This window comes from Chiloscyllium plagiosum, unplaced genomic scaffold (genome assembly GCF_037043375.1).
Source record: "Chiloscyllium plagiosum isolate Xiang-an unplaced genomic scaffold, Cpla_swu_hap1 HiC_scaffold_43, whole genome shotgun sequence".
Lineage (NCBI taxonomy): Eukaryota > Metazoa > Chordata > Chondrichthyes > Orectolobiformes > Hemiscylliidae > Chiloscyllium > Chiloscyllium plagiosum.
Window position 1 is genome coordinate 9,726,898 of NW_028270181.1, and position 16,627 is coordinate 9,743,524.

The window sequence follows — 16,627 nt, forward strand, 5'->3', positions numbered from 1 at the left end:
ATTATTCTACAGGATTACTGACCAAACTGTTTCATGCTAATTTCCCCCTGCCTTAACATGCTAATCTTGTTTGATTCTTTCCTCACAGTTGGAAAGAAATGTGGCATCAAGATTACTGGCAGAGTCTCGACCAAGCTGAAGCCCTAAGCGATATGATTCACCAAAATGAGACTGACCCAAGTAAACTATGGGAATACGTTCATCAACTAATAATGAAGAGGAACAGACACTGACAGTTGGACTGCTGCTTGAGAATCGGGCCATTGGATAAACACTACCACTTGTATCGCATTTTGAGAATGCAATTCTCATTAAATTTATGGACACTTTTTTTATATATAGATATATTTTTTATTGTAAACAAGTTCTTATAGCTTTTGTAGGAATCAATGGTCTTGCTGTTTCCATTGTGCTAAATATGGTGCTAAATGGCAAGTGCAAAACTGGTTTCAATTCGCAGGACATGGTTTGAGTTTGAAGTTTTAAAATGTGAAGGTAAGTTTCAAGCATATTTATCGCTTCCAATCAGGCAAAGGTTGCAACTTAAATACCCTCTTCTACAATATATAGAGATAAATATTTTTAAATGATAATGAATATTACAACATTTAACATTTTGTACAAGTTAAATTTAATATTCTTTATTCCTTTCAGAAGAATAAAAGAGTTTTAAACAAGAAATTTACATGGTACCTGCAGCATACAAATGCATCATTTGGTCCAACAGATTTGTTCCACATAAGCCTCTATCAATATTAGCACTGCTGCCTCACAGCGCCAGACACCCGGGTTCAATTCCCGCCTCCGGTGACACTCTGTGTGGAGTTTGCACGTTCTCCCCGTGTCTGTGTGGGTTTCCACCGAATGCTCTGGTTTCCTCCCACAATCCAAAAATGTGCAGGTTAGGTAAATTGGCCATGCTAAATTGACCGTAGTGTTAGGGAATGGGTCTGGGTGGGTTACGCTTCGGAGGGTCGGTGTGGACTTGTTGGGCCGAAGGGCCTGTTTCCACGCTGTAAGTAATCTAATCTAATCCTATTGTAGTCCAAACATGGTCCAACCAAGGTTTTATATAAGCTCAATGCAACTTTACTTGAATTCAGTTGTACTAGCTAATCTGCTCTGGCATTGCCACATTGAGGTAAGATCAAGTGTAGACTTCAGGTCATGGGGTATTTAAGTTAAAAGGGTAATGAAGCTATGACATGCTGTAATTTAGCCCTCTGTGAAACCAGTGCTTTCTGTTGTTTTTGACATTTTATCTGCATTTGTAATAGGAACAGCTAGTGTATGCATATTACATTAATGCAGGTGTGTATTTATTGTATAAAACAGTTGCCACAATACATTGGGGCATTAGAAATGTTATATTGGGAAAATTATTTTTAATATATTCCAGATGTTGAATGTGGAGAATTAAAACTGACAAAATAATTTGAAAGCAGAAGAGTTTCCAGTCCTGAAATGTGCTGCATGTTGGTCTAACGTAACAGGGAAAGACTGTCTAACTTTTATACCCATCTGGACGGATGGTAGAAGAAGCTATAAAAACCATGTCCATAAATATGTTCTTGAGGCATGCCGTCTGTATTGTACCTTGGGGGTTGCCATTGTAGACCTTTTTTTTGAAGATTCATTATGTGCCAACTTGGAAATGCATCCTCTGTCTTTTCAAGGTTACTTGATCGTTTATCATTTGGTCACTGGAGGTGCAGTGCTTCAGGGTTTCTTGTACACTGCTCAGTGATTGACAGTGCCAATGTTGGAGCAGGGTTAATTGGTGCCTGAGGGACACCAAAGCTCCATTTCAAAATTCAGCAGCTCAGTTTCTCAGGTTTTCAGTCATTTCCCAAGCTTTATAAAATATGAATCTTGCAGTTGAGGTATGATTGATTAACCCCATAAATCAAAAAGGCTAGTTCTGTTCTGTTAAGAGCTTTGGCTATTTTTGACTCAATATTAACAGTTTGCAGTCCAAACAATGATGAAGAAACGTGGTAAGAGAATAATAAGAGGATTGAAATAATTTTAAGCTTTTGGAAAAAGTCCTCCTGTGGGTAGAGGAAGTTCTTAAGTTACTTGAAGAAACTGCAATTTGACCCAGGCATGGGATGAAATGTATAGGGTGTTTGACGTGAGCACTTGCGTTGACTGCAGATATCACAGTTGTTTTCAGAAACATGGTGACCGATTGTTTTGTTTAAAAGTTCATTGCATCACTAGAACCATGTCATCAAATTGATATTGCTGCCTCCTCCCATTAAATATTTTTCTTTAATTTGTGTAATCCTTCTATAAATTGGTAAGTAGTGAGATGGACATGTTACCTCATGCCGAAGGCATTGTACCTCACTCTGCTTACTAACTGGAATCAAAGGCTGAACCACTTCCCTATGTCTCCCAAGTGTTGGTGGGACATAACACTGATTTATAACACATTGTGTCAAAACTCCCAAGTGCTTATTTGAACAAAGTGGGGCCTGAACATATTGAAATATTTTGTACGCACAACTGCCTTTTGTGGAACAAATGGGTGGAGGAGCTGAATTTAACTTGCACACTTTTGAAGCAATTCACATTTAAATAAATGGATGCCAAAGAATTATTTAAAATTAATTGCATGGTACATTATAAATGCAGACACTGATCATTTGAGTATTATGTGCCTTGGACTTTGCTTGCTTTATGGAGATTAATGTGAAAGATTTTGATTTCTAACTAGTATACTGTACATCAGTAAGTCTTAACTAGTTCCAGATCATACTGATTACAGAATGTTTCCCATACCCATGAACTTTTTATAGTGTGTGGGAATACCTCCACGTTTGCTAGGCTGGTCATTATTGTTAGAATCAAAGTGTGGCGCTAGAAAAGCATAGCGGGTCAGGTAGCATCCAAGGAGCAGAAGAGTCAATGATTCAGGCATAAGCCCTTTAGGAATGTAGGGGAGGAAGAGGGCTGAGAGATAAATAAGAGAGTGGGGCTGGGGGGTGCAGTAGGTGGGAATGTGGTAGATACATGCAGATGGGGGACAATTGTTAGGTTGGTGGGGAGGATGGAGTGGGCAGGTCGGTGCGGAGGACATCCCAGGTGGCCGCCTATTTCCATGACCATAATTCTCCTCCCATGTGATCAACAATGCCCTCCAGTACATCTCCTCCACTCCCCACATCTCTGCCTTAAACACCCCTCCAACCTTCTAAGCCACCAGTCTCCAGTTTTGGAACATTATCCTCTGCCATTTCTGCTGCCTACAATCATCCCACCACCAGAGATATATTATCTGTATTCCACAGAAACCATTCCCTCCATGACTCCGTTGTTAGATTCACGCCCCACCCTCCACACTCAGCACCTTTCTTTGATACTACAAGAGGTGTAAAACCTACACCCACACCTCTCACCTGTGTCCAAGGCCACAAAGGATCTTTTCACCTCCGGTAGAGATTTTTCTGTACGTCCACCCACCACCTCTACTGTGTCCGTTGCTTTTAATGTGGCCTCCTCTACGTCAGAGAGACCGGGCCAACTCTGTGTTCAGGGAACATCTTTGGGACACGTGCTCCCTAAAACCCCATTGCCCAGTGGCTGACCACTTCCAATTCCACCCCCACACATGCGCACACACTCTGCCAAGGGCATGCAAGTCCTGGGCCACCTCCACTGCCAAGCCTAAACCACCCGATGATTGGGGAACAATGCCTCATCTTCTACCTTGGGACCCTTCAACCACACAGCATTAACATCGACCTCACCAGTTTCCAAATCACATCTCCCCACCGTCCACCTCGTCCCAGATCCAACTCTCCAACTCTGCACCGCCCTTTTGACTTGTCCTACCTGTCCACCTTCCTTCCCATCTATCTGCTCTACCCTCCCCGCCAACCTAAAACAATCACTCCCCACCTGCATCTACCCACTGCCTTCCTGGCTACCCCCACATTCCTGATGAAGGGCTTATGCTTGAAATGTCGACTCTCCTGCTCCTCAGGTGCTACCTGACCCGTTGTAATTTTCCGGTGCCTCACTTTTCTGCTCTGACTCATCAGCATTTGCAGTTCTCACTTTCTCCTGGTCATTTATTGTTAGTTTGATCCATGTAGGACTGAGTTCTTTTCCTGTTTTGGTTATATTTTGTACACCAGTGGTTTTCAATTTCTGCTAATGCCTGTAATGTGGATAATGTAACCTGATCTGAAATGTAAAGTCATGGGTGCATTATGAACCCAAGTTAGATAAGAGGGGAATGGTTTTCTTTCTCTCAAGCAGCTGGCTACACTTAACCATGACACTAGTAATTAGCATTCCTGAAGTCATGTTGATGTAGAAGGAGGCCATTTGTGCCTATGTCACTATTTATTTTGCAAAACTGAAAGAAATATCTAAACCGTTTCGTACGCTGTGGTATTAATATTATACAATCTAGTATTTTTATAAATAGTAATACTTACAGTATTGAACATTTTGCACAAATGTAGTTATTGCTATGCCAGACATGGCTAGTTAATTTATTGTCTGTTTCATTGTTATTATGCATATTTGTCAGAAATGCTGTCTCTGTAATGATTTTACTCTGATGTGAAGTGCAAGTTGATGTTATTAGAAATAGCCCTGACTGAGGACTTCCTTTTATTTTTAGATCATGTACAAGAAGAAAGGAAGTTGTTATCCAAGTATTCATGTAGATAAAGTCTGTTTACAAAATTAAAAATTAAACTTGTTGAATTTCACTGCTTGTGTATCAGTAAACCAGTTTATGGTTCCAGCTGAATTAAACGCTTATAGTCCTACAGGTTTATTTGGAAGCACTAGCTTTCGGAGTGCTGGTCCTTCATCAAGTGGTTGTCAGGTGGACAAACACCTCCAAATCAGAATTAAATGTTGTTAGTCCAGAATATTATGGTCCATGATATTGTATATTTCACAGGTTCCACTATCTGAATGTACCTACTAGAGAAGGTGCAAAACTTGACCTACTCTTGGGAAATAAGGCAGGACAGGTGACTGAGGGAACAGTGGGGGAGCACTTTGGGGCCAGCTACCATTAATTCTACTGGATTTAAAATAGTGATGGAAAAGGATAGACCAGATCTAAAAGTTGATGTTCTAAATTGGTGAAAGGCCAATTTTGACAGTATTAGGCAAGAACGTTCGAAAGCTGATAGGGGGCAGGTGTTTGCAGGTAAAGGGATGGCTGGAAAATGGGAAGCCTTCAGAAATAAGATAATGAGAATCAAGAAAGAGTATATACCTGTCAGGGTGAAAGGAAAGGCTGGTAGGTATAAGGAATGCTGGATGACTAAAGTGATTGAGGGTTTGGTTAAGAAAAAGGAAGCATATGTCAGGTATAGACAGGATAGATCGAGTGAATCCTTTGAGTATAAAGGAAGTAGGAATATACTTAATATTATACAATCTAGTATTTTTATAAATAGTAATACTGACAGTATTGAACATTTTGCACAAATGTAGTTATTGCTATGCCAGACATGGCTAGTTAAATTAAGAGGGAAATTAGGAGGGCAAAAAGGGGACATGAGATAGCCTTAGCAAATAGAATGAAGGAGAATCCAAAGGGTTTTTACAAATACATTAAGGACAAAAGGGTAACTAGGGACAGAATAGGGCCCCTCAAAGATCAGCAAGGTGGCCTTTGTGTGGAGCCGCAGAAAATGGGGAAGATACTAAATGAGTATTTTGCATCAGTATTTACTGTGGAAAAGGATATGGAAGATATAGACTGTTGGGAAATAGATGGTGACATCTTGGAAAATGTCCAGATTACAGAGGAGGAAGTGCTGGATGTCTTGAAATGGATAAAGGTGGATAAATCCCCAGGACCTGATCAGGGTGTACCCGAGAACTCTGTGGGAAGCTAGAGAAGTGATTGCTGGGCCTCTTGCTGAGATATTTGTATCATCGATAGTCACAGGTGAGGTGCCGGAAGACTGGAGATTGGCAGACGTGGTGCCACTGTTTAAGAAGGGTGGTAAGGACAAGCCAGTGAACCTGATGACAGTGGTGGGCATGTTGTTGGAGGGAATCCTGAAGGACAGGATGTACATGTATTTGGAAAGGCAAGGACTGATTAGGGATAGTCAACATGGCTTTGTGTGTGGGAAATCATGTCTCAAACTTGATTGAGTTTTTTTGAAGAAGTAACAAAGAGGATTGATGAGGGCAGAGCAATAGATGTGATCTATATGGACTTCAGTAAGACGTTCAACAAGGTTCCCCATGGGAGACTGATTAGCAAGGTTAGATCTCACGGAATACAGGGAGAACTAGCCATTTGGATAAAGAACTGGCTCGAAGGTAGAAGACAGAGGGTGGTGGTGAAGTGTTTTTCAGACCAGAGGCCTGTGACCAGTGGAGTGCCACAAGGATCGGTGCAGGGCCCTCTACTTTTTGTCATTTACATAAATGATTTGGATGTGAGCATAAGAGGTACAATTAGTAAGTTTGCAGATGACACCAAAATTGGAGGTGTAGTGGACAGCGAAGAGGGTTATCTCAGGTTACAACAGGATCTTGACCAGATGGGCCAGTAGGCTGAGAAGTGGCAGATGGAGTTTAATTGAGATAAATGTGAGGTGCTGCATTTTGGGAAAGCAAATCTTAGCAGGACTTGTACACTTAATGGTATAAGGTCCTAGGGAGTGTTGCTGAACAAAGAGACCTTGGAGTGCAGGTTCATAGCTCCTTGAAAGTGGAGTCGCAGGTAGATAGGATAGTGAAGAAGGTGTCTGGTATGCTTTCTTTTATTGGTCAGAGTATTGAGTATAGGAGTTGGGAGGTCATGTTATGGCATTCGGGACATTGGTTAGGCCACTGTTGGAATATTACAGAAAGATGTGAAACTTGAAAGGGTTCAGAAAAGATTTACAAGGATGTTGACAGGGTTGGAGAATTTGAACTATAGGGAAAGGCTGAACAGGCTGGGGCTGTTTTCCCTGGAGCATCGGAGGCTGAGGGGTGACCTTATAGAGGTTTATAAAATTGAGGGGCGTGATTAGGGTACATAGGCAAAGTCTTTTCCCTGGGGTGGGGGAGTCCAGAACTTGAGGGCATAGGTTTAGGGTGAGAGGGGAAAGATATAAGAGACCTAAGGGGCAACTTTTTCATGCAGAGGGTGATACATGTATGGAATGAGCTGCCAGAGGAATTTGTGGAGGCTGGTACAATTGGAACGTTTAAGAAGCATTTGGATAGGTATATGAATAGGAAGAGTTTGGAGGGATATGGGCCGGGTGCTGGCAGGTGGGATTAGATTGGGTTGGGATATCTGGTCGGCATGGATGGGTTGGACTGAAGGATCTGTTTCCATGCTGTACATCTCTATGACTCTAACTCCACCATGTGTGCGCACTACAGTTTTCAGTACTAATATGTTCTTTGGAGCCTTTCAAACTTTCCTTTTATCACCTTTTATGTATTGAAGTTGTAACTATGCTGTCAAATAATCAATTATCCCTAACTTGCATCACTCTAGATACAAAGGCAGCACTCTTGCTGACTAGCCAGAAGGCTGTATTTCAATACTGGGCTAAACTTTTCCTGTGAAAGACAAATCTCTTGAGGTGGCAATCACTTAAAAAAATTGCAGCTCTGTTCCTACTTTTCCACTGCAACTAAAAGCTGCATTTTTAACTGGGACTATAAACATAGAACAATACAGCACAGTACAGGCCCACTGGCCCTTGATGTTGTGCTGATCTTTTATCCTACTTGAAGATCAAACTAGCCTACATTTTTACTATCATCCACATGTTCATCCAAGAGTTGCTTAAATGTCCCTAATGTATCTGACACTACTACCACTGCTGGCAGTGCATTCCACACCCACCACTCTCAGTAAAGAACTTACCTCTGACATCTCCCCTAAACTTTCCTCCAATCACCTTAAAATTATGCCCCCTCGTGATAGCCATTTCCACCCTGGGGGGAAAAAGTCTCTGGCTATCCACTATTCTATGCCTCAGCATCTTGTACACCTCTATCAAGTGGTGTACCGGCAAGGTGGCTCAGTGGTTAGCACTGCTGCCTCACAGCCTCAGGGTCCCCAAGTTCAATTCCAGCCTCTGGTGATTCTGTGGAGTTTGCACATTCTCCCCGTGTCTGTGGGTTTGCTCCTGTTTCCTCCCACAGTCCAAAGATGTGCAATTCAGGTGAATTGGCCATGCTAAATTGCCCATCGTGTTAGGTGTATCAGTCAGAGGGAAATGGGTCTTGATGGGTTACTCTTCGGAGGGTCGGTGTGGACTGGTTGGGCTGAAGGGCCTGTTCCAACACTCTGGAGAATCTAATCTAAGCTCTCACCCTTCACTCCAATGAAAAAAGCCCTAGTTCCCTCAACTTTTCTTCATGAGACATGCCCTCCAGTCCAGGCAGCATCGTGGAAAATCTTCTCTAAAGCTTCCACATCGTACTGAGGTGACCAGAACTGAACATGATAGTCCAAGTGTTGTCTAACAATGGTTTTAAAGAGCTGCAGCATAACCTTGCAACTCTTAAACTCTATCCCCCTGCTAATGTAAGCCAATGCACTATACGCCTTCTCAACAACCCTATTAAATTGGGTGGCAACTTTGAGGGATCTATGGACATAGACTCCAAGATACCTCTATTCCTCCGCACTGCCAAGAATCCTGCTTTTAACCCTGTAATCTGCATTGAAATTTAAAAATCTCACAACACCAGGTTATAGTCAAACACGTTTAATTGGAAGCACTAGCTTTCGGAGCGCCGCTCCTTCATCAGGTGGTTGTGGAGGATACAATTGTAAGGCACAGAATTTATAGCAAAAATTTACAGTGTGATGTAACTGAAATTATACATTGAAAAATACCTTGATTGTCTATTGAGTCTTTCATCTGTTCGAATACCATGATAGATTCACTTCTTTCATGTGTAAATCACAACTTTTTTTTAAAAGTTGCATTCTCAGGTTAACCGCAACAATTGGTGTTTGCTAACACCTTCAACATGTTTGACCTCTGACCTTTAGGTGACCATCCTCCAAGGCGGACTTCGAGTCAGGCAGCAGCGAAAAGTGGCTGAGCAGAGGCTGATAGCTAAGTTCCATACCCATAGGGAGGGCCTCAACCGGGACCTTGGGTTCATGTCACACTACAGGTGACCACCATTGCGCTATACACACACACACACACACACACACTCACACGCATCCTCTCAGAGACTTAGACAACTCTACACTCACGCACACACACATACACTCTCACAGACACTCACAACCCCCCGCCCCAGACAGACAGACACACACATACACACACACACACACTCACACATGCACCCCCTCACAGACTTAAGACACTCTACACTCACACACACTTTCACACTCACAACCCCCAACCCAGACACGCATACACACGCACAGACACAAAGACCCTTATGCACACATATACATATATTTTGTGGGGTGAATTTGTACTTGTAGAGTTACATTGTACTTTGTTCAAAAACCGCATGAATTCATGTAAAACTCTATTATCTCACGTTTTAGATTAGATTCAATCTAAACATCATGGCATAGACAGAGAACATGGGGGCTAACATCTTCAATGTATTGTCTAGCTATCACCAATTGTTACAGTTAACCTGAGAATACAACATTTTTTAAAAAAAGTTTTGTGATTTACACAAGACAGAAGTGAATCTACCATGGTATTCGAAAAGATGAAAGACTCAAAAGATAATCTATGTATTTTTCAATGTAAAATTTCAGTTACATCACACTATAACTATTTGCTATAAATTCTGTGCCTTACAATTCTGTCTTCCACAACCACCTGATGAAGGAGCGTCGCTCTGAAAGCTAGTGCTTCCAATTAAACCTGTTGGACTATAACCTGGTGTTGTGTGATTTTTAACTTTGTACACCCCAGTCCAACACCCGCTCCTCCAAATCAAGCATTCAAATTTGACCTTCGAAAGTGAATCACTTCACACTTTTCCAGGTGGAACCCCTTCTGCCACTTCTCAGCCTAGCTCTGCAACCTGCCAATGTCCTGTTGCAACACACAGCAGTTCTCCACTCTGCCCACAACTCCTCTAACCTTCATGTCATTGAAAAACTTATTAATCCACCCTTCCACTTCCTCATCCAAGTCATTTATAATGTCTTAGAATGGAATGCTGCTGGTCACAACGCTCCAGGCTGAATGCTTTCCATCTACTAATACCCTCTGTCTTCTATGGGCCAGCCAATTCTGTATACAGGTAGTCAAATTTCCCTGAATCCCATGCTTCCTTGCTTTCTGAATAAGCCTACCATGTGGAACTTTATGAAACACCTTGCTAAAATCCATATATACCACATCCACCACTCTATCCTCAAATATGTTTTGTCACATCCTCAAAAGAGTTCAATAAGGCTTATGAGGAATGACTTACCCCCTTAAAGCCATGCTGACTATCTTTAATCCAGCTATGCTTTTCCAAAGAATAATAAATCCTGTTTGTCAGAGTCCTCTCCAATAATTTGCCGATCACGATTGTAAAACTAGTCTGTAATTCCCCGGGTTATCTTTATTTCCTTTCTGATCAAGGGAATAAAATTTGCAACCCTCCAATCAACTAGTATTACCCCAGTGGGCAATGAATGTGCAAAGATCATCACCAAAGGTGCAGCAATCTCTTCCCTCGCTTCCTATAGTAACCTTGGGCATATCCCATCTGGTCCAAGATGACTGATCTATCCTCAAGTTTTTCAAAATTACCAGCACAAACCCCTTAACATAAACCTGTTCAAGCGTATCAGCCTGTTTCACACTGTCCTCACAAATGATCAGGTCCCTCCCACAAGTGAATACTGATACAAAGTTTTCATGAATGACTTCGCCTACCTCCTCTGACTCCAGGTTAAAGTTCCCTCCACTATTCCAGATCAGCCCTATCCTCACTCTGGCCATCCTCTTGTCCTCAAGTGTAGAACACCTTGGGGCTTTCCTTTATCCTACCAACCAAGACTTTTTCATGCCTCCTCTTAGCTCTCCTAAATCCATTTTTCAGTTCCTTCCTGGTTACCTTGTAACCCTTTAGAGCCCTGTCTGATGGTTACTTCATCACCTTAAGTAAGCTTCCTTCTTCCTCTTGACTAGCTGTTCCACATCTTGTCATCCAAAGTTCCTTCACTCTATCATCCCTTCCTTACCTCCAGTGGGACAAACCTACCTTGCACTCGCAGCAAGTTGGGCGGCACGGTGGCACAGTGGTTAGCACTGCTGCCTCACAGCGCCAGAGACCCGGGTTCAGTTCCCACCTCGGGCGACTGACGGTGTGGAGTTTGCACGTTCTCCCCGTGTCTGCGTGGGTTTCCTCTGGGTGCTCCGGTTTCCTCCCACAGTCCAAAGATGTGCAGGTCAGGTGAATTGGCCATGCTAAATTGCCCGTAGTGTTAGGTAAGGGGTAAATGTAGGGGTATGGGTGGGTTGCGCTTCGGCGGGTCGGTGTGGACTTGTTGGGCCGAAGGGCCTGTTTCCACACTGTAATGTAATCTAAAAAATCTAATCAAATGCTCCCTAACAATCTCCACATTTCTGTCATGCATTTCCCTGAGAATATCCGCTGCGTCCCATACCCTTCAGAAATGCAGAACACGTCTTCGGTCAAGTGCTCCTTTATACTATTGGATTGGCCTGCCCTTGGCTCTTTTTCATTTTCAAGTTAAGTCTTCATTCACGAGCACCAAAAAGCCTTTGGGCATTCAAAGTTATTAGGAAGTTGGTGAGATTAGATTAGATTCCCTACAGTGTGGAAACAGGCCATTCGGTCCAACAAGTCCACACTGACCCTCTGAAGAGTAACGCATCCAGACCCATTTCGCTCTGACTAATGCACATAACACTATGGGCAATTTAGCATGGCCAATTCACCTGACCTGCACACCTTTGGACTGTGGCAGGAAACTGGAGCAAACCCACACAATGTGCAAACTCCACACAGTCTCCCGAGGCTGGGATCAAACCTGGATCCCTTACACTGAGACAAAAGTGCTAACCACTAAACCACCATGCCAGTGAATCAAGTGAATTGTGAAGCAGCTGGGTGAGGTAGGTAGTCCAGCAGTCCTGACAGCCCCTTCCAACCAGTCAAATCCAGAATGACAATTACCTGGTGATGAGGTTTGGACAGGGAGTTGGTTGAGAGGTTGGATTCAGGCGTACAGTGTCAGATGTTACACTGGGAGTTTTCTGTCCAATCTTCCCTCTATAATTAACTGTTTAAGAACTCAGAACTGACCAAAGTGCCTGACAGTGACTAAGTCAGGCACCCTTTTTGAGGGCACCAGGAAGTAGGGCAATTGTCTGGTGGAAGTTCAGCTTTCTTGGGGAGTTCTCAGGGCCCACTGGTTGGAATGTCTGATGGGTATTGACGCACATTGTATGTCACTAGTCAGTAGAAATAAAAGGACTTCAATTTCCTAATTGGGGGAGGGTGGGAAAAACAAATCGCAAACTGGCTGTGTTTGCCAGAGAGTGGTAGGTATCTGAAACTTATTATCTGAAAAGGTGGGAGAGGCAGGACTGAAGAAGGGTTACACCTGAAACGTCGACTTCACCACCACTGATGCTGCCTGGCTAGCTGTGTTCTTCCAACCTCCTCCCTGTCTACTTTGGATTTCTGCATCTGCAGTTCTGTTTGTCTCTATAGCATAGAAGGCAGCAGGTAGAGTGCTGGAAAATGGCGCAGTGGGCCGAAGGGCCTCTGTATTACAAAATTCAAACCTTGAGAGTGGACTAAAAATGAAGATGAAGTAGATAGAGACAAAATGTTTCCTTTTTTTGTTATTTCCATAGTATGGTAAGTTCAGAGATTAATATAGTTAAGAAATCCAATGTAAAAATTGAGGGAAACCTTTTATAGCCTGAGCTTTATTAGAAAATGGAGCTTACGTCAAGTATTTGAGGTAGTTATCATACATGGATCTAAATAAGTGCATGTGATAAAGGGGAATTTGAGGACATACTGACATGAAATAGAACAGGAGACAATTGATATGCAGTACAAGCAATGCCAGGGACCAGCTGGGCTGAATGGCCTTATTTTGTGTTGTAAATTTTGTATAATGCAGATAACATTCCTGTATTCAGATTACTGTGGTCTATGCCAATTTGAGGTGTGTCTGTACTTGCTCAATAATTAAGGGCTCAGCTGCCCCAATGTCAATGCTGCGCACCACCCCAGTCTTTATAATCCTTGAAAGGAAATGTGTGCAGTTTGCATTCAATGAACTAAATTCAACAGCTTTAGTTAGCAGTCTACTAGTAGAGTAAAGTAAATTAGAGTAGCAGTGGAATGTTTAAAACTTGCAGTAGATTCTGTGAAAGCAAAATCAAATATGTATTTTCACTATTGGGGCTGTCCTTATATTTGAACTTTGGTTTGCTGGTTATCGTCGTGCTCTAAGATAAGATGCAATAAACTTTAGATCAAAATGTCTATTTGCAAACTCAACATCAATGCAGTTGTTTCTGAGCATAGGGCACATTCGTGTTCTGAGACCTCACAGCTACATCAATTTAGTGAAGCAGTGTTTGATGAGCACAGGTGGCTTGATCACAAACTGAACAGAAATCCTGTGAATGACTAACTCTAATGTAGTATTTAGGAGAAAGTGAGGACTGCAGATGCAGGAGATCAGAGTCATAAAGTGGTGGAAAAGCATAGCCGGTCAGGCAGTGTCCGAGGAGCAGGAGAGTTGACATAAGCTCTTCATCAGGAATGTGAGGGAGGCCCAAGGGGGCTGAGAGATAGATGGGAAGGGGGTGGGGCAGGGGGGTAATTAGCTGGGAGTGCGATAAGTAGATGAAGGTGGGGGGGTGAAGGAGGTAGGTCAGAACGGAGGTTGGAATAGATAGGTGGGAAAGAAAATGGACAGATAGGACAGTTCAAGAAGGTGGTGCTGAGTTGGAGGGTTGGATCTGGGAAAGGTGGGCGTGGAGGGGATGAGGAAACTAGGGAAATCAACATTGATCGCGGGTGGTTGGAGGATCCCAAGGCAGAAGATGATGTGTTCTTCCTCCAGGCATCAGGTGGCTAGAATCTGGAGGTGGAGGAGATCCAGGACTCGCATGTCATCCACCTATCTTATCCCAGCTACCTCCTCCCCCCCCCTCCCCAGCCCACCCCCCCCTCCCATTTATCTCTCAGCTCCCTTGGGTCTCCCCCACATTCCTGATGAAGGGCTTATGCTTGAAACGCCATCTCTCCTGCTCGTTGGATGCTGCCTGACCGGCTGTGCTTTTCCAGCACTGCACTTTTTGACTATAATATAGTTTTGTCCATTACAGCAGTGAGTACCCCACTGCTCGTTATTGACAGCTGATTCCAATCTCTCCATTTTTCTGAGAAGTTAGATTTTGACTTGCATGCAAAGACAGGTGGAGAATGGAAATCAAAATGCAGAAAGGTTCAGAGCAGAGGTTCCTCTGGACATGTACCTGCATACCTCAGGAGAAAGCTATCATTTCTATTGGCTGACATTTGTGGTGGTTCTCTGGTGCACTTCCTAAGGTTAGAAAGTGGAAGATATACTGAATATTTTTCGAAACTCTGACTAGGCTAGAGCTAGAGTACTGTGTCCAGTTCTGGTCACCACATTTTAGGAAGGATGTAAAGGGATAGAAGTTTACCAGAATGGTTCCATGGATAAGGGATTTCAGCTGCAGGGTGAGGTTTTATTTAGAGATTCCCAGTGTGGAAACAGGCCCTTCGCCCCAACAAGTCCATACTGACCCTCCGAAGAGTAACCCACGCTGACCCATTTCCCTCTGACTAATGCACCTAACACTATGGCCATGGCCAATTCACCTGACCTGCACATCTTTGGACTGTGGGAGAAAACTAGAGCACCCAGAGGAAACCCACGCAGACACGGGGAGAACGTGCAAATTCCACATGGACAGTCGCCCAAGGCTGGAATCAAACCTGGGACCCTGGTGCTGTGAGGCAGCAGTGTAACCACTGAGCCACCCAGTTTGGTGAAGCTGATGTTCTTCTTGGAGCACAAGAACCTGAAAGGTTGATTACGACAAAAGCTGTTTCAGTTAGCTCATGGTAAAACATCTACTTTCCTGATGCAGTGTGATGCTAATAGCACAGGTTCAATCCTGTGTAGGAAGGTACTACCTTCTCAACCTCTCCCCTTGCCTGAGATGTGGTGATCCTCCAGAGAAACCCGCCAGCAGTCATCTGTCCTGAATGAGAGAGCAGCCCTATGGTCTTCTGAGACTTTGGGTGAAAGATTTAGGTGTTATGGATTTAAGGTTTTAGACAAGCATTACAGAGAAAATGTGAAGAAGAATGTTTTTATTCAGTGAAATAAACTCACTGAGCTACAACAATAGAGCAGGGGAATCGGGCAAATCTGATCCACAGCAAGCCAACATGACTCATAGGTTCATAGAAATGTACAGCATGGAAACAAACCCTTCAGTCCAACTCACGCAGATATCCCAACCTAATCGAGTCACCTTTGCCAGCGTTTGGCCTGTATCCCTCCAAACCCTCCCTATTCATGTACCAATGCAGATGCCTTTTAAATCTTGTAATTGTACCAGCCTCCACCACTTTCTCTGGCAGCTCATTCCATACATGTACCACCCTCTGCATGAAAAAGTTGCCCCTTAGGTCCCCTTTAAATTTCTCCCCTCTCACCCGAAACCTATGCCCCCTAGTTCTGGACTCCCCCAACCCAGGGAAAAGACCTTGTCTATTTACCCTATCCATGACCCTCATGATCTTATCAACATCTTTAAGGTCTCCCCTCAGCCTCTGATGCTCCGGAGAAAACAGCCCCAGTCTATTCAGCCTCTCCCTATTCAAACCCTCCAACTCTGGCAACATTCTTGTAAATCTTTTCTGAATCCTTTCAAGTTTCACAACATCCTTTCGATAGGAGGTAGACCAGAATTGCTCGCAATATTAAAAGGCCATATAGCTACCTTCTGTGCCATAATGACTTAATGACCTAGTGACTCCTGCTGGAAGTTTACATGCATGTTGCTGTGATGCCTGAGATCTGTATTCAGGACTCCTTTTTGAAATAGAAACAGATTGGGCATTTTGCAGAAAACTGCCTGAGTCCTGGACAATCATTTCCAAATATGAAAATAGCAAAATCAGGTTTGTTGCTCCTTGTCCCACAGTGCTTTCACTTTACAATGTATTTCTCTTAACCATTTTTTCCTTTCCTTGATCTGCTGAGTTAAAGACCAGGAAACTGCTTCCACTTCTAGATTCCACTCTGAGGAGTCAATAGAAACATAACCCTTCTAAAACCACCTTTCCCAACTTAAAGACTGACCCAAAGCACTTCCTGCTAATGAAGAGTGCTCAAGAGGTTTCAAGCAATCCCATAATTTACAAAAGGATCCTAATATTAGGGGAGGAAATTGGATGGAGGAGGTGGAAAAACTGCAGAATGTCTCTTTTGCTAATGTGCTAAAAGCATCTTTCAATATTCAAATGGTCAACATCAATCAATAGTTGTAGCTCAAGCTGGACTTGTGCTTTAAATGAATGGTTGCAGCTGCCCAATAAAATGTTTTGCGAATGATAGAAATCCATTAAAGATTATTTTTTTAAAAGGGGACTGTTTTATCCT

At 43.1% G+C, this 16,627-nt stretch overlaps 1 protein-coding gene across 1 annotated transcript in view; it reads left to right on the top strand.

The window, feature by feature from the left end:
• The window catches only part of pofut4 (protein O-fucosyltransferase 4), a 29,144-nt gene extending 24,414 nt beyond the window's left edge, over positions 1-4,730 (top strand). Inside the window, exon 3 of the mRNA XM_043679084.2 lies at positions 89-4,730. Within this exon, the coding sequence (XP_043535019.2) occupies positions 89-233 (145 nt within the window). The 3' untranslated portion in view covers positions 234-4,730. The remainder of the gene's footprint in view (positions 1-88) is intronic.
• The last annotated feature ends 11,897 nt before the right edge of the window (positions 4,731-16,627 follow it).